The sequence below is a fragment of the Dermacentor andersoni genome, chromosome 4 (genome assembly GCF_023375885.2).
Source record: "Dermacentor andersoni chromosome 4, qqDerAnde1_hic_scaffold, whole genome shotgun sequence".
Taxonomy (NCBI): domain Eukaryota; kingdom Metazoa; phylum Arthropoda; class Arachnida; order Ixodida; family Ixodidae; genus Dermacentor; species Dermacentor andersoni.
In genome coordinates, this window is record NC_092817.1 from 30,497,068 (window position 1) to 30,517,666 (window position 20,599).

The 20,599-nt window shown below is 48.4% G+C and overlaps 1 protein-coding gene across 4 annotated transcripts in view; it reads left to right on the forward strand.

Moving 5' to 3' along the window:
• The window catches only part of LOC126536849 (lysosomal alpha-glucosidase-like), an 81,776-nt gene that overhangs the window by 31,006 nt on the left and 30,171 nt on the right, over positions 1-20,599 (forward strand). For 2 of the 4 annotated variants that reach the window (XM_055073565.2, XM_055073561.2), the window contains 4 exons: positions 9,292-9,380; positions 10,522-10,580; positions 10,650-10,793; positions 11,557-11,725. The exons of 1 other annotated variant lie outside the window; for it this stretch is intronic. In XM_055073565.2, coding sequence (XP_054929540.1) covers positions 9,292-9,380; positions 10,522-10,580; positions 10,650-10,793; positions 11,557-11,619 — 355 coding nt within the window. In that variant the 3' untranslated portion in view covers positions 11,620-11,725. Of the gene's footprint in view, positions 1-9,291; positions 9,381-10,521; positions 10,581-10,649; positions 10,794-11,556; positions 11,726-11,855; positions 12,017-15,223; positions 15,363-18,601; positions 18,676-19,764; positions 20,085-20,599 lie in introns of those variants that run through there. One more of the 4 variants, XM_055073564.2, reaches the window with a different exon arrangement.

The following is a 20,599-nucleotide window of genomic DNA, read 5'->3' on the forward strand; positions in this document are numbered from 1 at the left end:
TGTATGCTGAGCAGCACAACGACCATCCGGGAGCAGCGCAACGAGCCCTGTGTGATGACTGGTTGCCTGCAGCGGAACGACTGCGCTGAAGTCTTGGCTGCGAGGTTTGGTGAGTGCGGGACTTTCTTCTTCTGAGTTTTGCCAGGCTTTTGTTAGTGTTAGAAACAGAGCTGGTAATTGTGGTTGTCGTTGCTGCCGGGTTAGTTTGCGGCAAGACAATAGTAGGCAGTAGAGAAAGCAGCATTCAGAGCAGCCATGGATTTGAAGTCGTTGCGCAAACCGAAATTGCTGGAGCTTGCGAGAGAGTTGGGTCTGGATGTCTCAGACAAACTCAGAAAACCAGAACTGCTAAGGGCTATTCTTGAGTTAGAAGCTGAGGATGACGAGCTGTCGGAATGCCTTGAGACCATTGAGGAGAGGGAGGAGCAAAAAGAGAAACAGGAGCGCGAACTTAAAGAACAAAAAGAGAAACAGGAGCGCGAACTTAAAGAACAGAAAGAGAAAGATGAGCGCGAACGTAAAGAGCAACAAGAGAAAGAAAGAGAGCGCGACCGTCAACACGCTTTGGAAATGAAGCGTCTCGAGTTAGAGATGGAACGTGCTCGTAATGGAAGTCAGGCACACGGTGCAGGAGAACGAGTATTGTTCAAAATGACTGACCTGATGCGGCCGTTTAAGCTTGGAGAGGACATTGGTTTGTTCCTGGTTAACTTTGAGCGAACGTGCGAGAAGCAGGGGTTCTCTCGGGAAACGTGGCCACAGCGCTTGCTCACTTTGCTACCCGGCGAGGCGGCCGACGTAGTCGCTCGCTTGGAGAGAGAGGAGGCAGAGGATTTCGACAAAGTGAAATCGAGTCTGCTAAAAAAGTACCGGCTGTCAGCGGAGGCGTTCCGTCGGAAGTTTCGGGAAAATGAGAAAGGCAAAAGTGAGTCATATACAGAGTTTGCGTACAGGCTTATGTCAAACATGCAGGAGTGGCTCAAAGAAGAGAAAGCGTTTGGTGACCACGAGAAAGTTCTGCAGTGTTTCGGGCTAGAACAGTTTTATAGTCGGTTACCTGAGAACGTGCGGTACTGGGTCTTGGATAGGCCAGACGTTAGTACGGTGGCTAGAGCCGCTGAGCTAGCCGAGGAGTTTGTGACGCGTCGGGCTCGCGGAGCTAAGGACGGTCAAAAGGGTGAATTTGGCTCCAAGTTTGAGAGGCCGAAGTTCACACCCATGAGAGCAAAGGGGGACACACGTAGTTCGGATGCGAGTGAAAGCAGTCCGACCGAACGTACGGAGACGGCGGCAACCGAAGCCGAACGCAGAAAGCGGTTCGAGATGAGGCAAGCGCGCGTTTGTTATACGTGCCAGAAGCCGGGTCACTTTTCGGCGCAGTGTCCGACCGAACGTAAGGAGACGGCGGCAGCCGAAGCCGAACGCAGAAAGCGGTTCGAGGCGAGGCAAGCACGCCTGTGTTATACGTGCCAGAAGCCGGGTCACTTTTCGGCGCAGTGCCCAGAAACAAAACCAAAAGTCGTGTTTTTTTCATTAGGCAGCACTGACGAGAACATCAAGCTTCTCGAGCCTTACATGCGAGACCTCCTCGTGAACGGGAAAGAGTGCCGAGTGCTTCGCGATACCGCAGCTACGATGGATGTCGTTCACCCCTCTTACGTAGAACCCGATATGTTCACGGGCGAGTGCGCATGGATCAAGCAAGCAGTGGAAGCTCATAGCGTGTGTCTGCCGGTAGCAAAAGTGCTTATTGAAGGACCTTTCGGAGCACTTGAGACGGAGGCCGCAGTGTCATCTATGCTGCCCCCCCAGTACCCGTACCTATTTTCGAACAGGTCCGATCACCTCCTGCGCGAGAAGGGGCTTTTGTTTGGTGAGGCTAGCGTTCAGGCCTTAACCAGATCGAAGGTTCGGGAGCTCGCTGCAAAGGCGGTAGTTGCGGGGCCGACGTTGTTGAACGATGAGAAAGGGTCAGAGGCGCAGCAAGCTGGTATTCAGAGCACGCCCGAACGGGATAAAATTGAGCCTGTAGCGTTAAGGGCACCAGATACAGGAGAGGAAATTCCCGATGCGGGAAAGTTAGAAGAGCTTCCGGTCGAGCTTCCGGGACTAGGCTCAGTGACGAACAGGAAAGACACCGATCAAGTCATTAGTGACTTAGTAAGTAAAGCATCGCTGTCGCCTGAGCAGAAAACCGAACTACACCAGCTCTTACAAGAGTTTCAAGGTCTGTTCTCTGAGAGGCCTGGTAGGACTTCTGTCCTTACTCATGACATAGAACTTACCTCCCCAGAGCCAGTACGATCCAAGGCGTACCGGGTGTCACCCCGCCAGAGCGATATTATGGAGGCTGAGGTAAAGAAAATGCTACAGCTCGGTGTTATTGAAGCGGGTGAGAGTGATTATACCTCCCCTTTGATTTTAGTTGAGGTACCGGGCAAGGAACCTCGTCCTTGCGTCGACTACCGCAGGCTTAATTCCATCACTAAGGATCAAATTTATCCGATCCCTAACATCGAGGAGCGCCTTGAGAGAGTGAGTAGCGCTCAGTTTATTTCCACCCTAGATCTTGTCAGGGGTTATTGGCAGGTTCCACTTACAGAAGAGGCTAGTAGGTATGCGGCGTTCATTTCACCAATGGGGACATTCCGTCCTAAAGTTTTGAGTTTTGGTTTGAAGAACGCGCCATACTGCTTTTCAAGCCTCATGGATAAAGTGTTGCGGGGACAGCAAGAATTCGCTTTACCGTATCTAGACGACGTAGCGATATTCTCCGCATCCTGGCCGGAACATATGGCGCACTTGCGGGCAGTGCTAACCCGCCTGCGCGATGCGGGCTTGACAGTCAAGGCTCCCAAGTGCCAGTTAGCACAGGCCGAGGTTGTCTACCTCGGACACGTGATTGGTCGGGGTCGTCGCCGCCCCTCTGAAATAAAAGTGGCCGCTGTGCGAGACTTCCCGCAACCGCGCACGAAGACCGATATTCGGTCGTTCTTAGGTGTCGCCGGCTATTATCAGAGGTACATTCCCAGGTACTCTGATATCGCGGCTCCCTTGACGGATGCTCTGAGAAAGACAGAGCCGCAAACAGTCGTCTGGGATGAGACAAAGGAAAGAGCTTTAGCGCCCTAAAGAGCGCCCTAACAAGCCAGCCTGTGCTACGATCGCCCGACTACACAAAAGGGTTCGTTGTTCAGTGTGATGCTAGTGAGCGAGGCATGGGCGTTGTACTGTGCCAACGGGAAAATGGAGAAGTAGAACACCCCGTCCTGTATGCTAGTCGTAAGCTGACCAGTCGTGAGCAGGCGTATAGCGCCACCGAGAAAGAGTGTGCGTGTATCGTGTGGGCCGTTCAGAAATTGTCATGTTACCTAGCCGGCTCGAGGTTTATCATTGAAACGGATCACTGCCCTCTCCAATGGCTGCAGACCATCTCTCCCAAAAATGGCCGCCTCCTGCGCTGGAGCCTCGCTTTGCAACAATATTCCTTTGAGGTGCGTTACAAAAAGGGGAGTCTCAACGGTAACGCCGATGGCTTAAGTCGAAGCCCCTAACGTGAGAATCAGCCTCAAAATTGCTTGTTACTGATGTTTTTCTTCCTGAGGCAGGATTTTTAACTTATTGCTTTTGTGTAGTGTTTCAAAGTGATGATGTGCTTTCTAGTGCAATTTTTCCGATTTGTGGACGCGTTCTGAGTGCTGCTAAACTACTGTAAGGAACTAGGCAGCAGTAAAAAAAGGGGAAAGAGCCTGGCAGGGCTTAGTGAGGGTTGTGCCGTGCTTGCTGACTGAGCGGTTGACTTTTGGCGTGGTTCTAACGCTTGCCGGAAACGAGAACAAAAATGTCAACTCTCCCGAAGTCACTTTGCAGTGTCCTGTGTGCACCTGAACGTGAGAACGAGGCCTTCTCTGTGCGCTGCGCTCAAGAAACGCCCAAGGACGCCCAACTTCGGTTATGAGCATCATCGAGCGACATCCCTCCGGACAGCGGATGCAGTCCCCTGACCATCGGGATCTCCTTCCCCCGGCGGGGCGGTCTGTTACGTTTCGCCTACAACGCGCGGTAATGCCGGCGCGGATGCAACGGACGCCGGGGCTTTGTTCAAAACGGCGGACATTTTGGCCTGTTCGACGCCGCCGCAACGCCTACCCGCCAAGCGTGTCCAGGCGTGTTTCAGTGCCACGTGTCTTCATGTGTGCGTGTGTGTGTGTGTGCCCTCGCTTGTCAAAGCGCGGCAGCCGGGGAGCAGAGTTCCCCGAATGAGGAGCCTGGACGTCTCTCGGCTCAACTGTTCACGCCGTCGTGTGGGTGAAGGTTGGCGATGCGTCACTACTCTCGGTTCAGCAGGTCTCTCGGCCCGACAGTTCGCGCCGTCGTGGGCTCCTGCTGCGCCGTCCCGTGACCTTCATCCCGTGACCTTCCCTCCTTCCCTTTTGGACCGCGACGCCGGGAGTATAAGAGCAGCTGCCCCCGGACGCCAGAGGAGAGGCTCCGATTTGTACTGTTGAGTTACGTGCTCTCCCGTCTCTCCACTCCGGTCGACCTGACCGGCCGCTCTTTTGCTATGTTAGAATAAACAAGTTGTTCTGTTACCAGTCTTCTCATGCTTTGCCGGGACCTTCAGATGCTTCCAGTGCCCCAGGCCGCCAGGCCAACGCTACCCTTGGGGCTTGCGACCCATTGGCAATAACGGGCGTCAGCACCGAGACCCCAACAACTCGTGCCAGCGGTACGATTCCAACAATACGTAATAAGAAGATCCTAGCCTGTTTCGTAGACGCGGCACAGTGCCCGTCCAGGAAGGTCTTCGTTGCCCCCACGGTCAATAAGCAAGGTCGAGTCGCAAACGCTCTCACAGTCAAGACACACAAGTCCGAGATAGCAGAACAGGTCGCCATCGCACTTGCGCTCACAGACCCGACCACCGCCTACGTCTACAGCGATTCACGCTCGGCCGTCAAAGCCTTTCGGAAAGGAGCCATTGCAAGACAATCACTACAAATAGTCAATACATCCGCACCGCTGCAGCATCACACCATCTGCTGGTTCCCGGCACACCTCGGAGAGATCGAGGACGCCCCTCCCAATCTCAATGAGATGGCTCACAGGAGTGCGCGAGCTCTAACCCTCCCCTACGCCACCTATTCTGGTCGTGACCATCCCAGCGAGAAGCGGGACCCTCCCTCCACATACAACGAGATCACAAAGCACTTTTATCTATACCTCAGAATATACCGCGCACCTCACAATAAGCTCACCAGGCCTCAAGCCCTCACGTTCAAAATTCTTCAAGCCAACATTCACTCCTCGCAGAATAGACTACATCACTACATGCCTGACCTATACACAACATCATATTGCGAAAATTGTCATAGCACACTTGACGTATATCACTTGCTCTGGTCGAGTGGTCGCACTCACGCAAACAAGAATCAAGACTCCGCCAGGCTACAAGAAGCATTATGCAGCACGGACCTGGCGGAGCAGCTCTGGGCCGTCCAGCGAGCGCACGATGTGGCCAGGGAGTTACGGCTCCCGGTCCCAACGTGAGAGTAGCCCGCTCTAAGAGGCCTTGTGCTCCGTAGCTCGTAGGACCTTTCATTAAAGTTAGTCCGTCCGTCCGTCTGTCCGTCCGTCCGTCCGTCCGTCCGTCCGTCCGTCCGTCCGTCCGTCCGTCCGTCCGTCCGTCCGTCCGTCCGTCCATCCATCCATCCATCCATCCATCCATCCATCCATCCATCCATCCATCCATCCATCCATCCATCCATCCATGGCACAAGGTCTGTGCTCCTTCCGGATACGTGAGTGATTGTTGGGTGCGTGAAGGTCTGATAGTTATGCATTAAACTGGGCTCCTAGTTTCTTGAAGCAGAATGATGAGGCGTTTGTATTGATCAATTTGATATTTTAACGCTTGGACATTCTCAGAGATGCTTCTGCAGTACCCCGAAATACATGTATTGTTGGGAGTTTTTATGATTAATTCCTGCTACGGTTGCAGGCGGGCCGCCAATTCCTCTTGCATTCGTCTAAAGAAGCCTGATGCTGGGGAAGCTCCCACTCATTTACCTCTTTGTGTTGCATGATAAGCTGTTCCTCTTGTCCAATGGGTCGCTCAATTGCCTCCATACGGGCGTTAAATTTCTCGAGAAGTCGTATGATGGTGTACATCGCCCGGTCCCCTGTAACGGGAGATTTTCGTTCGAGAGCAGCAGGGGACTTCTTAGGCGCACCGTAGGTTTCGGTCTTTGGCAGCGTCGTAGCTTTAGATTGCAAGGTACGCTCTGGTTGAATTAAAGGAGGTTGCTTAGGGGGTTATGGTGCAAGTGGTTTTGTAGCTTTTCCGAGCTGTAGTGGGTTGATTGATGCCTCATCGTGTTGCTCTTGGGAGGACTGTATCCAAGATGTGATCTGTTGTTGCATTGCATCTAATTTTTGTTGTATTAAGTTTTCCATTTGTTGTTGGAGCTTGCTCCAGGTGCCTGCCGAGACTGCTTGGACTTGCTCGAAACGTTCGATCCTCTCCTCAATTTTGCTGTTACTTTTTGCTCTGTTCGAGGTCATTACCTTCGACCATGTCTTGAGAGAAGTACCTGTACTGTTTACTTATGATGGTTCCCACGCTCCACGTTCTGTTTCAGTAGCAGAAGATTTCTTGGGTGGTGGCGAGCTTGCAGCTTTACACGCTCTAGTGGGGCAGTTGGGTGCCAGAGAAATGTGCCCCGCTGCCTGGCAGGCAACACAAAATGGTGTCTCTTCCCATTGGCTATCTTACTTATGCATTCGACCTCAGGGACGACATACTGCAGGCGAAGGGCAGAACTTGGCCATGTGAACCAGCCCGTGACACTGAAAGCATGCCATGGCCCTAGGTCGGTGGTCGTACACTGGGACGATTTCGTAGTTCAAGAAGGGTCTTCTAGGAGGACGTGGCGTATGAAACGTGACCAGAAGCATCTCTGTCTTCCCCATGAATGGAAATCTCAGAATGTTAGCAGATTCGCAGCGAATGTGATTGGCGATGTATTCCTCCATGTGCTCCACTCGAATTTTTACGACCCCCTTTATAGTGACTTCAGCAGCTTGGATTGCATCCACTATTTCAACAGGAATCCTACACGCCTCACCTGAAGTTCCCAGGGTTAGTGTGAGCACACGCTGTGCCTGCAAATTTTTTCAAGTGCTTTTGATCCCAAATGGAGAGTCTGACTTCATTGGCTTTAGGGATGCACCTAAATGCCGAGTGTTCGGCTGCAACGCTAGTAGAGGCAGTTTGTCCTGTAAGGCGGGTAATGGCTGACTTTGGGACCTTTTCTACAGACGTTCGATTAAGTGGCCTGACGAGCACGAAAAAGTGAGGCCTACTCTGCCGCTCCGATCGCAGTTCGCCCTTAAGTCTTCGCGTCGTGTATGTGCGGTAGTTGACCGGGCTCCACTCTGATGTGTCACCATCGTCATGCGCTATGTTGTCCTCCAGGCTCGTATTCGTGAAGGGCGTCGCCGTCATGGACGCCAGGTCGGCTGCCTCCGCGTCCACCTCAAATACCGGGCGCGTTCCCGGCCACGTTGAGTTGGCGATCTGATGTTCCACGGTGATTTCATCCATATGAGAAGCCATAGTTAAATCCGCGGGACGTTTTCATTGCTGAATTGGTCCTACGATGGGTAGAGGGGCGTTTATCGAATCCACGATGTAGTAGGGCTATCCGAAGCCGCCAGCTTGCCCGGTCGTACTCGAGTGCGGCAAGGCCCAACCCGTCGATTCGGAGCGCAAGTCATTGATCGTTGAAGAAATGGCCCGGATAACGGCCGAAAAAGGGCACTGTCCACTCACTCTGTATGGTTTCACGGTCTGGTGCACCAATATTCGCAAGTGCATTGTGAGAATATTCGCTGAAACGCTGAAAAAACACACACAAAGGCCATATGGAGTACGTCTCATACGACTGAGCGTTCGAAGCGCCCGCTCAATGCAGACAAGGCGCGCGAGAACACAGCGCACGCGAAGCCATCGGTTATATCGTGTCGCCTAGCCTTCGAACACGTGAGCAGCGGCCCGAGAGCGCGTCTTTGACCAAGTTATATTTTTTATACGGCATGACTCTACGGTCGCAGCTGAAAGTTTCCTGACGACAAAGTCGTTCAAGGACACCTTCCAATGAGACATGTAAGGCTTTCGCCTTAATAAAGTGTCTTCTTGCGCTCCCGTCGACGCGCCACTGTACGTTATATCTCGTCGGCTGCATGTTATCTCTCGGCTGCGCGCTTACTCTGCTCGTTACTCCCGGCGTGCTCATACGCGCTGCGCGTGCTCTCTCTCGTCACTTGGTAGGTGAAGGGCAGATATAAAACGAATGATAAATTATCTTTGTGTCGGCGACGGCTATGAGCAATCATATGTGTAGTGGCTTGCAAAGGCTTGAAGATAATTAACCAAGTGTTTTATGATGAAGAGTACGCAACTGCCAATTGTATAAACTACTGCGGTTGATGTTCTGTGACGCGGCCGCCTCACAGGCTCGCAAACCACTGGCAGAATTTCCAGAAAATGCCCATGATATTTGGCCGTTGGGTTGCTGCCCAAAACATGTTATTGTTTTCACTGTACTACCCTTTTCTGCACTACCCAATTGACCGTGACAACGTTTCTCATCAGCTGGTGCTGCAGCGCGCGTCTTCCCGAGAGGGAACAAAGTTGCGTGAACACGCCCGTATGTACGAAGCTTACTGAACTTTATCGCTGTGTACGTAACTGCCGCTCGATTTATCACAAGATGTGTATCAAAAGAAGGCACGAGAACGGACGCGATTCGACTCTGTACAGCGATGCGCTAGTCTCATTTGTGAATTTTTGTGAAGCAAGCACGCAGTGTCACGGAATGCTCTCAGTGTTTCGTGTTTTCAAGGCTGGTGCGGCACTGAGCGACACGAATATACTGTGTACCAGCTTACGGGATGAGGAGGCCACGCTTGCCGAAGTTTAAGCACAAACACCGACAGCACGCACTGCAACGCAAACGGTCCTGTGGTTGCTCCGACCGGAAAGGAGGCGACCAGCGACGTTGGAATTTGTCAGCGAGGGAAGCAATCAGAGCATGTGTCGCGTGCGGAGACTTGTCTCGTCTACACCGAACGCTCAGGGAGTTCCGCACGCGTTGTGATCGTATATGATACAGACAGCCCTAATCACAATACACAGCCTTTACCACTCAAACCTAACATTTATGAAGCCTCTTAAAAGGAATTTGACCATCTAAAGTGGCGTTTCGCTAATTGTTGTGCGCTTTACAGGCGGCAGATGCCTATGTCCGTGTATGTGGCTCTTGGCAAGGATGGTACTGCAAAAGGAGAACTCTTCTGGGATGACGGGGACTCTCTAGGTGAGATCTTAGCACGTTGCCTCTTAGCACGTTGCCAAAATTGTTTCTCGCGAGACGTGCACGCTTATAGCATCAGAGACGAAATGCACTTCAACGGCCTAAGAGTACACAAACTAACGGACATTTCAAATCGAGTTCCTTCCTGCTCACCTCGCCACTCGTGAGTTCACAGTCTAAAGCAAGTATACAATCAGCGCATTAGCTTGATGGGAACGAGTGCGTGGCCATGGGCCTCGCAATCTCACCACTTTAGACAGCGTAATGGTCCAACATATCCACAATGTCGGGCCACGACGTAGTTCCAGTTACCATCTGACACTGGAAATCTCCGAAAATCTATATATTGCTATAAACTGCTTCTACGGTAAGGTCCCTCGCATGCTACAAGTAAATCTTCAGAAGCTATTCGTGACTGGTGAAGTTCACTTCAAGCGGGGCCGTTTTAGGTACGTTCAGATGTATGCGCCAGTCTTTTCGTGTGCACTGCCGAATGCAAACGAGGTGAAAGAGTCGACATAGACACAACGAACGGAAGCGCTGCAGTTATGTGACGTTCTTCCGTTGCACGCGTTGTCCTTCAGATGGCAGGTATCCCTCACAGTCGTGCGAAAGGCGCTCTTCTATGGTTGCAGACTCGAACTCCGGCATGTAGGGAAAGTCCACGATTTTATTTTTGTCCGATAAGGTCATTATTGCGCAGCTCTTCTGGCGGACGCGTTCGAAGGGGGCGTAGTGGTGGGCGGAGCTTTCTTTTTTTTTTTCACAGCTGTCTAAACGAGAAAGACCAAAAGAGAGAAAGACCAAAAGTATAGGTTATTCATTTCTCAGTAGTCAAACTATAGACTATACTCTGGCCGTGTCTAAGTATGTTTCTTTATAAACACCTAGTAAGAGAGGGCCGGCAATTCAGATATACTTGCAGCATCATCATTTGCATAGAAATACCTCAGTTAAATTCCGTTAAAATATGTGACCTCATCCCGAATTAGAAATGTACATACAATAAGATTACATGTATTTTTAGAAGATATCTGCCGAACCACATCGGCACACCGCTCCTTCATTATTATCACTAATAATACAGCCGCATATTTCTCAAGAACGTACCTAACGGCAGAATTTTTCTGAATCGTTATTTCAGATACTATCGAAAAAGGAAAATACAACCTGTTCACGTTTTCTACAAACTGGGCACAAAAGGTAAGCGTTCACTGAGCTTCCGTTCACGCAGAATAAATAACCGGCTGTACATGCAAATTGTTTCAACAGGTGGTGATTTCTGTATCACCCGTGAGGAGCGGCTTCGACAAGAAGCCTGTAGTGGACATAGTTGGCGTAGCCGGCGTTTCCCGGGAGCCCAACAACGTCACCATCGGAACCAGAAGCCTGCAGTTCATTTACAGAAGACCCGAGGTAAAGAAAGTTCTCACCCTGTGCCTAATATTTAAAGGCTTTGTTTACAACAGCACTGCTATGGATTAAAATGCGAACGACGGGCAAATGCGCTTACGCATTACATTCACGCTATCTAGTTAAGCGCTTCGAATGGCTGCTTTTGCAGCCTAACTGTGGTTTTATCAGTGTCATCTCGTGGTTAGCACACGAACCACAGTTAAATTCGGTTGCACTGTACACGGTGAAGGCGCGCAAAAGAGAAAAGCTGAATCAGTTTAGGCTGATAAAGTATTAATTAGAAAGCCTATTTTAGTCAATTATGCGGTAACTATTTGATCAGCATAAGATAAAAAGAACGTCAAGCCCTTGTTTTTTCATTTGCACTGACACGCCAACGCACGGGTGTCACTTCATTTTCTTGTATTTAGACTATTGCGGTAGATTGACCGCTTTCAACATTTGCGGAGTTCAGTGCCAGATTCATTTAGCATTAAATTTACCAATAAAATTCCTGACGTCACCTTAAGCAGGCACAGGAACTTCAAGACTGTATCGCGCTACGCGTCTTGTTTTCTGCGTATTTTCTCGGTTATCAGGCCTCCTATCACAGTAAGAGTGACTTTGTTGGTACTCTATAAAGTCAATTTACTAATGCAGCGCAACTTAATTGTCTATTTAGCGTGCCTTTGAAGTCACCGTGACTTATAGTTCAATATTGTTTCAGTGTTTGCAACGCACTTCGCGACGCCGAATTTAACACTACACTGATTTTTTTTTTCAGCTACTCTTCATACTTCACGTCGACCAGCGCTTGGACCAAGCCTTCGAGATAAACTGGTCGTAACGACCCTACTCCACGAGCTGCAATTTCAATCCATGTTCGACGGATCTGTCAAACCTTGTACAACCGCACATACAAACCGCACAAATAAAATTCACTAGAGCGTCAACTGCACTATCAACGCCCAATTAATAAGTGATAGAAGCCTCGGGGGAACTTATCAATTGCCTTTAACGTTCCGAGCCCCTCATAGTTATCGAAGAATGGGGAACGAAAGAATCAGCTCCGTAAACTGCCCCCCTCCCCCTTCCCTCCCTGCGCCTTGCTTCCACACCATGGCGTGCAGCAAACAGGCGAATTCACTACTATTCCGATGTTCACTGCAAATGTACAAAACAGAAGTCGGGGGAAACTGCTTCACCTGCCCTTCTTGGAGCTCGAGCGGCTATTGAGAAAGCAGGTGAGCACTGTCATTCTCCTTGCTGAGATCAGCAAGCTGTGGCGCTGCTGAATGCATGTACTCGGCGTCCGCAAAGGACGGACGCTTATCTACACGCAGGCTTCTTTGCGACGGCCTTTTGTATTGCATTTGCGGTACCCATGTTTGGTATACTCAAATGCGAGTCTGGGAAAGTACGAAAATTTCGCTTAAAAGGTTTCTTAGGTTTTAAACGCCCCATGTCTGAAGTCCTCCATCATTGAAGCTGCTCCGATGCAAATAAAAAAAAAAACTGACATTGCGAGCAGAATCCCTCCGAAGGAGAGGTAACCAAACATGTGCAAAAAAAAAAAAAAAAGCCGGCATGAAGAACAGAGATTTCTCTCGGCCCTTTATTTTCTTCATTATTGTTTCCTCAGGCGTTTTCTTCAAACTCTTTATTTTCATGACTCCGTATCGCCCAATTCCAGGCCATTACTCCAGTTAGAAACGAAGTACAGCGCGAAGGACAAGGACTGATGGAGACGACACATACTGCGCTGACTTCCAACCGAGTATTTTATTGCCGTTGCCAAATTGTGTGTATATACCCGAGGGGGCACCACAGCAAACGAAGAGCGGAAGAAAGGGGTGCCCTAGGAGCAAGTCATTTGTGCTGTTGAGCACCCCTTTTGTCCGAAATACTTCGAAATTCCATTCCTAAAGTTAGCCATTTCTATAAACAATAACAATATTCTCTCCTTTGGTGCATCTATATTGGGCTTTAGCCACAGGAACGTATGCAGAGCCGTATGCGACTTCCTTGGTGACACAAGGAGAACACCTAGCTAATTTACTGATTTATTATCTATAATATTACAAGATCTCAATTTACGTTAGTTTAATGATTGATTATTTAATAATTTACACAATTCTAAATAATTTGATTGAAATTTAATACCTTTTCTAGCTTGATCTCCTTTCAATAAACACACGTTTTCCTATAACCATTTTCCGTTTAATCGCCGGCTTCTTGGCCAATCCCCCGTAGTGGGTACGTGCCATCGCATAGCAGCAAGAAAGCAAGCAGGCATTCAAGCAGGCAAGCAAGCAGGAAAGCAGGCAAGCAAGCAGGCAAGCAGGCAAGCAACAAAGGTAATGTAGCAACCCAGTCGCGGTGGTCGGCGGAAATGTACATGGTGAGCATGCCGGTTATGGGGCGATTCAACCGTTCGATGAGGCCATTTGTCGAGGGTGATAGCGGTGGTGACCTTGTGTTTCGTGGAACACGGGCGGAGAAGGTCATCGATGACATCATCATCATCATCATCATATCTTATCCGACATAGCTCAGTCAGATAATCCTGTAGGCGGCAAGACTACCTTACCGCGAAGTCCAGCCCAGAGGGCCTTACGTGCCTAAAACCTACTTTGATTTATCCGCCAATGGAGGGTTTTCTGGTTACCATAGATAGCGCAATATACTGTCAGTTCTCAGTGGCCCTACCATCGCAGTTCCGGAATCTCGCGTATGCATGCGGCTGTGAACGCGTCTAAGAACCGGATATATTTTCGGCAAATTTGAGCAGCAGTTAAAACGTGCGTGAAAAAAAAAGAAGGAAGAAAAAGGAAAAAAAAAAGGTTTCAGGGCTTACCGAGAAGCTCCGAGTCGCGTATACGCGGAGATACACCTGTCCGCTTATTGTCGTGTCCGCCTGCCCCCAGCCGTCTGCTTGAGGCCGTTTTCTGGTCGTCGTTTGCATATATATACCGAAACTTTCGCTCCTGAATAAATACTAAGAGTGGCGAGACGGGCCGCCACAACAATATGGTTCTGAGCCACGCGTAAAGCAGACGACCTTGACAGCGCCTAGATGCCTAGGGCACGATCCGCGAGTGTTGTAGTGCCTACATTTAATTGATTTGGCGTTGTAGCTGCATTGGCTGCTCGTTTTAATTTGCCACAACCAGTGCACCACAGCTCCGAGAGGGCCGACGCGATGCTCATGCAAAGGAAGCGATGTCAGCTCAGCAGCGCGGGCATGTTTTCCCATGCAGCAGCGGAAAAAGAAAAGAAAGAAGAAAAGAAGAAAACGTCAGACGGGAACACACGTCTCGGGCTCTCAAAAATCAACCACGGCGCGCAGGAAGTTCCTGACTCAGAGATGCCAAGTCAAATCGGTTCTGCCTTCCTTGCTATTTCACTCTCTCTCTTCTATTCCTATGTCCTCGCAGTCCTACAGGAGAACGGGTTAATAAATAATCTGGTCGTGAATCCCTCCGTGTTTGGCTGGTCGTCACTCTTCTTCTGCCTGGCCAAGAGAGATGAAGTTTTCGACGCCGCTAATCCTTAGAATGTGAAGCAAGCAGTTGAGTCGGAGGCTTCGCTCTCGCGGATGAGTCACCAGGGTGTGTTCCTTCGTTTAGCGTGCTTGGTCGAGTGGGTCGTCAGTCAGCGAAGCGCTTCATCTGTCGCATCGCATCAACACAGATAACGCGGAGTGCATGTGGGTTCGTCGACCTTTGTGTTTGTTCGAAGAACAGTCACAACGAGGTACGGACGACAGCCTACGGAAATGTCTTACCCACACATTAACAAATTCTGACATCGTGCAGCTATCTGTTGGTTTGGTGCAGTTGTTCGCACGTAACGCTGGACTATACAGGGTAAATTTTGCGCTCTGAAAGGCATTCTAGATTTACGCGGTGATTTGGTTTGGTTTGGTTTGGTCTCTCTTTCTCTACTAATGGCGCGTACCAACTGACTCTTGGAAGTAATTTCTAGAATGCAGGATCTCGGTGAATGGTGTTGTAAACACAGTGCACAGGATTGTAAAACAGGAGCTAGTGTTTTGCGCTTGAATGCGAAAACACTCCACGTACTGTAGATAACGACAGATGTCACGTATTTCTTTTTTATTTCTTCCGTGGCAGGTTGCCAAACAGCAGCATTAATTCATTTACTACTTTCCCTGAGAACTCACGCTCTCTTGAAAAGTTTCACTTACGACTAACCCTCCCGAACTCAGAAATGAGCCTTAACTTGAAGCCCATGCTCGGCTTCGTCAATATTACGCATATGATGAACGTGCCCAAGGTGCTCATTGCATTTCCTTGGCCGCGTTCACTTCAGGCATCTACTTGACCAAGTGAAGCATGGGCTTCAAGTTAAGGTGTATTTCGGGATACGGGGGTGAGAGAGGCGAAGCCAAATTTTTTAGCCTTTTTTCCCACAATTCGACCTTACAGATAAAGGCAGTCAGTGTGACAAGGAAGTTCAGTGCCAGAGACAAGCGTGGGAAAGAGAGAGCAGATTCTTTCGTCGGCACGCGAAGAAGCGTCTGGCAGAAGGCAACATGCTCTTGAGGTTGATGCCGCTACTGTTGAGGTACGTCACGCTTATAGTGGATCCATCTGAAGTGAGCGTATTTCTGACGGCAAACTGAAGCAGCCGTAACATAAACGTATCCTGTATGTCTTTTGTTTGAATCCTACGCAATCTTTCGTCGTTTCTGTATAGCGCCTGCTTGTATTAACTTGCGTGAGGAATGCACAACTCGACTCCAACTGCAGAATAAGATAATTCGTATTTGTAAGTTATTGTGCTAAGTGGGAGGTTGATTAATCTATTGATTGGTTTTGTTCTACGCCCCAAGGTTGCACGTGTGGTATACGAGAGACGTCTTAGAGAAGGAATCCGGATTGATTTCTGCTATTTGGGGTTCTTAAAGTGCGCCGAAATCTCGGTGTGCTAGCATCTTTCGTTTATTGTCCTTTGTAATGAAATCGCCGCAGTATTTTCGTTCTTGCATTAAGTAACAGAAAGGGCCGTAGCCTGCTACATACTGTGAATGGCAACAGGTGGGGGTAACGAGGCGCTAAATATTTATGCTTGCGACAGGCCAGGGATCGAACCACGTGAAGCGCTGGGATCGCTTCTCTGCCACAGAAGTAAAACCTCAGGAAACGGTGCAGCATTTACAAAAGGTGTAAAAAGGTACCTAGGCTACGTTCTGTTCCAGTAGTCATGTCCGTCCAAGTGTGGTGTTTACGCATGCTCTTTTAGAAACTGTAAACGAACGAACGAGGTTATCAATCGCAACGCTATTATAATGCCGCGCGAAATATTCTCGCAGGCTGACTCCCTGCTTGAGATAAAATCTGTAGTTACAGATCAAAATATTTTTTAGGTCTTTAAATGGCACAAGGCTATATAACTTTAGGTGTCTCTACGAATTAGTGCAAACCGACATTGTGTTCTGTCGCCCAAGCTCGCTCTGAAAGGGAACCCCTAAATTTTACATTTTTCAAATTCCGGAAGTTTGTGTGACATTGTAGGACATCAATTCAGTATTCTCGTCCTAATACGGTACCAATGCATTGTAGAGTACTTACGCTGCGCCACAAAACTGTTAATGCAATGTACAGGCCGGCCTCGCCTCATGACAAGTGTTACTACTGGAGCCGCCATACTTTTAGAAACACTGAAATTTCGGGTCGCTCATTGTTTCTTACGTGAAAGTTAAAAATTTCTCCAAAATATGAAATGAAATGCAATGTACACTCTTAAAACTAACTTAGAGTGGGCTGTGGTGCAAGAGCATCTTACATCTTTTATTTTACATATCTTACACATTTTCATACCCTTTATTGGAAAAATTTAGAACCCGTTCATTTCGACGCCATGACAAGGTCTCAACGTCAGGTATCAATGACCTTCAGTTCATAACTGATTTGAGGACGTGCAACCGCAAGGCATAGGAAACTATATATCCTTGTTAGAAGGGACCAAAATGTGTTTCATTGTATACGCACCTTATTACTTCGCATGAGGCATGTGCTCGTGCAACAGTTTGAAAAAAGCAATATAGAAGCCTCACTTTCAACAAACAGACGTTAAAATACGTCTAGCAGTATCTTTCGTGCTCGAATGAGATTTTGGTATGGTCGCACGAGCATGCAATGAGATTGAACAATTGATTTCTTATCGTGTTTGTAACTCGAGCATTTCTCCGCGCAAGTAGCCGTGATCTTCTCCGCGCAAATACTCGTGATCTGTACGATGGCTTTCTGTCAGCTGCGGCACTAAATACGTTGTCCACAGAAGCACTTCTTACAGTTTGCGGAACAGATGGGCTGTCGTGCAGTTTTCGTTTCTTTGGTGTGAACACTAAAATATTTATATATTTATAGTCTTATGTTTAACTACTTCATGAACAAACACATGCAGCACAAAGATATATATAACGAGCGGAAAGGAGAAGTGATGATCTCTATCTGAATACGCACGGGTTAGGTTAGAACAGCTTTAGTTCACAAAGGAAAAAGAAGCTGTAAAAAACAAATATCATGGGTAATATGTGCCAACAAAGCTCGTCCACAGTACATTAAGATTTGGAAAGAAATTGTCGGAGAAGATAAGTTTCTTGAAACCTAGGAGTTCATACAAGCGACACAAATTTATCCTGTAAGCGGTTTTTACGCACCGAAGTACCACTTTCATATATTTATGTTATTATTAAAGCGGTAGGACTTTCACGGTAGCTCGAGGCGTATTCATACTGTCAGCACCGCCGTCGCCGGTGTGCTGTGCGGCTATCGACTGCGCATGCCTGGCCCTAGTGCATGAAGGTTAGAGGGTCTCCAGTGATGCTGCCATGCTGGTACAAGCGTTGTGCTCGTCCGTGCACTATATGTACACTATATCGTTTCTGCTCAGCTGCTAAGTATAAGCTTGCCTGAGGAGTAAGCGTACAACTAAAGTTATCTAATATACCACAAGGCGTTTGGCTAACGCCGACGGTTTCCCATCGGCCTCACCTCGTGCGCCACCGAGGTGCGACGCATGCGATGCCACTGGTGGCGCTCTTCATTACGCGAGCTGTGTGAGTCGCCTGGTAGCCGGCGGGACGTTGTTTCTTCTGCGGAGTAGCGGTTACCTTGCTTGATGCATCGCCCCAACATGTCGCACCCACGTATAGTTAGAACGCCGTCCGTGAGTTTAAGCTCAACGCTAAACCTTGCTATCACTGTCAATACATCGCAATTCGGGAGGAACTGGCGTTTTCTTTTAAAATGCGCGTTGTACAAATTTTGTAGATTCAAAGAAGGTATTCGTCCATGTTTCAGTTCGTTTACTTTGCATTAAGTAGTGCATTGTGCGTTATCTTGATGACGCATCTTAGTCTTTATTACTGCCATTAAAATTATCAACAGTAATAAAATCCCCCATATATTTACTCAGACCGTAAATGTTAGAATACAGTATGCAGTTTGAAAACTACCGTGTGCTAACAATTTCGCCGTAACTCCAAACGATTAAATCTAGGAAAATCGCAGAACGAAATATGAAAGGTACAGCACCACCCGCACATACAAAAGGACAGAAAGAAAAAAGCATAACTGCGAGTCGGCCTAGTTTGGAACAGATTCATTTTTAAGCAAACTTGTTTTGCGCAAAACGGAGCGACAAAAGGAGCGACACAAGGACAAGCGCTCGTCCTTGTGTTGCTCCTTTTCTGTGCCCTTGTTTGTTTTGCGGAAAAAAAGATTGTTTAAGAAAGAAAAAAGACACAATGACAAAGAACTAATTATTCTGGCACGTTTGTCAATTTTTGTCATCTGCAGTGTTGCGTGCTGTCAAGCCCAAAATTTTTCATCGAACGCATTCGGTGACTCAAGCCAGGCAAGGAATTTCACCGGTAAGAGCATGAACGAAAAAAAAAAATGGGCGTTTTTAGTCTTATCAAATCGGCATTGCTCAAGCACTGCGATTACCGCACATACCAAGTTCTGCTCGCCAGGCTAAATTAAATTATGGGGCTTTACGTGCCAAAACCACTTTCTGATTATGAGGCACGCCGTAGTGGAGGACTCCTGTTTGACCAGCTAGGGTTCTTTAACGTGCATCTAAATACACGGGTGGTTTCGCATTTCGCCTCCATCGAAATGCGGCCGCCGTGGCCGGAATTCGATCCCGCGGCCTCGTGCTCAGCAGCCCAACACCATAGCCACTGAGCAACCACGGGGGGTGATCGCAAGGCTGTATTGTACAGTACAGCCGACGCAGGCGCACTTGACAGCTGAATGATACCGTAATTGTAGGGTTAACTGTTACATAAACGTTACCGCTAATCCTATAGCTTTTTTTTGTATCTTAATGGACAGTTCTAAAGTAGTGTACCAAAAATGTTTGAGCACAGTAGAACAAAACTGCCCACAAAGAAACATTCTGTAAGTTCATTCTGTAAGCTGATCAGTCTTAGGGACTCTGAATCTTCACTGGTGCAGAATTGACATAGGTTATATTGTTAGCGCAGTCAGGGACGTGTTGTTCCAAAACGTAAAAGCGAAAGCATGCCGCTGTCACCTATATTTTCTCGCAGTACCTTCTGATGAGGTCACAGATTTTAAGCCTCTGACGGGGTTAATTAGGTGTCTATCAATGAAAAAAAAGAAGCTTCGTTAAATTATAAAGCCAACAAATACTCAGCCTGGCAAAATTAATGAGCTTTTATGTCCGGCAAAATCGCCGCAATAAGAGAAAATGTGGCGAAATCCGAGGAGCCACATCGATGCTATGAAATTCGCAGTGATTTTGCGAAATCCGAGAACGGAAGTTTCGCCATTAGCTTCAATGATACTTCCTTACCACGAAGTAAAACAAACATATCTCAATATGTAAGTTAGAAATGCAATAATAAACTACTTTCTTAGTGCCTCTTTAAACAAAATTTACCAATTGAGCTTCTAGGTAAGCTAAACACTAATTGTGGCTGCATTCTTCCTAGGCCACAAAGAGCAATGCCAACTGGCCAGCGTAGCGGATCGCTTCGACTGCTATCCAGAGCCTGGATCTTCACAGGAGGATTGTGAGGCCCGAGGTTGCTGCTGGGGCGCGCAAGGTGACGCCTCCGCAGATGGACAGCCTACCATTCCCCACTGCTACTACCCCGCCGACTATCAGGCATACGTGCTCGATGGCTTAGAACACTTTCCGGATCGCATCTCCGCGAAGCTCCGCAGGAGAATTCCTTCGGGCATCGACAAGGACGTGCAGTCTGTGGCAGTGAACATTGTCTTCTACGAGAACGACACAGCCAGGATAACGGTAAGCATATTTCGGCATCAAGCGGTATCCAGTCGTGTCACGACGTGGAAGATTCACATGCAAAATCACACATAGACGAATACGCTGTATGCCTCCAATATTTTGAGCAAGTACAAAACACAAGCCCAGCTTATAAATTCCGCGAGTTTGGCAACGCCCAAGGTAGCTAAAGGCCCTATTCGAGCGCCGTAAATGTTTCGCTGTCTTTGGGGAATATGTGTGCGAGCACCCGCAGGGGGCATAAAATGCGCAAATAAATAAAGGAATACATCATGAGCCATTCCATTCTGTGAAGGTGGTTGACCAGCGAAGGTGTTTAGCACACGACACGGAGGTGACGCATAACTTTGAACAAAGGTTCGAACTCATTTATTGTCTTGATGGGTGGTCATCGTGACGAAAGGTACGCACATTCATTTATTGTTTTGGTTGGTGGTCATTATTTTACTAGCAAGTGCAATCAGATTCTTTTATAATGTCAAATCGATGGACGTACGCCGCTGGGTGATCGGTTG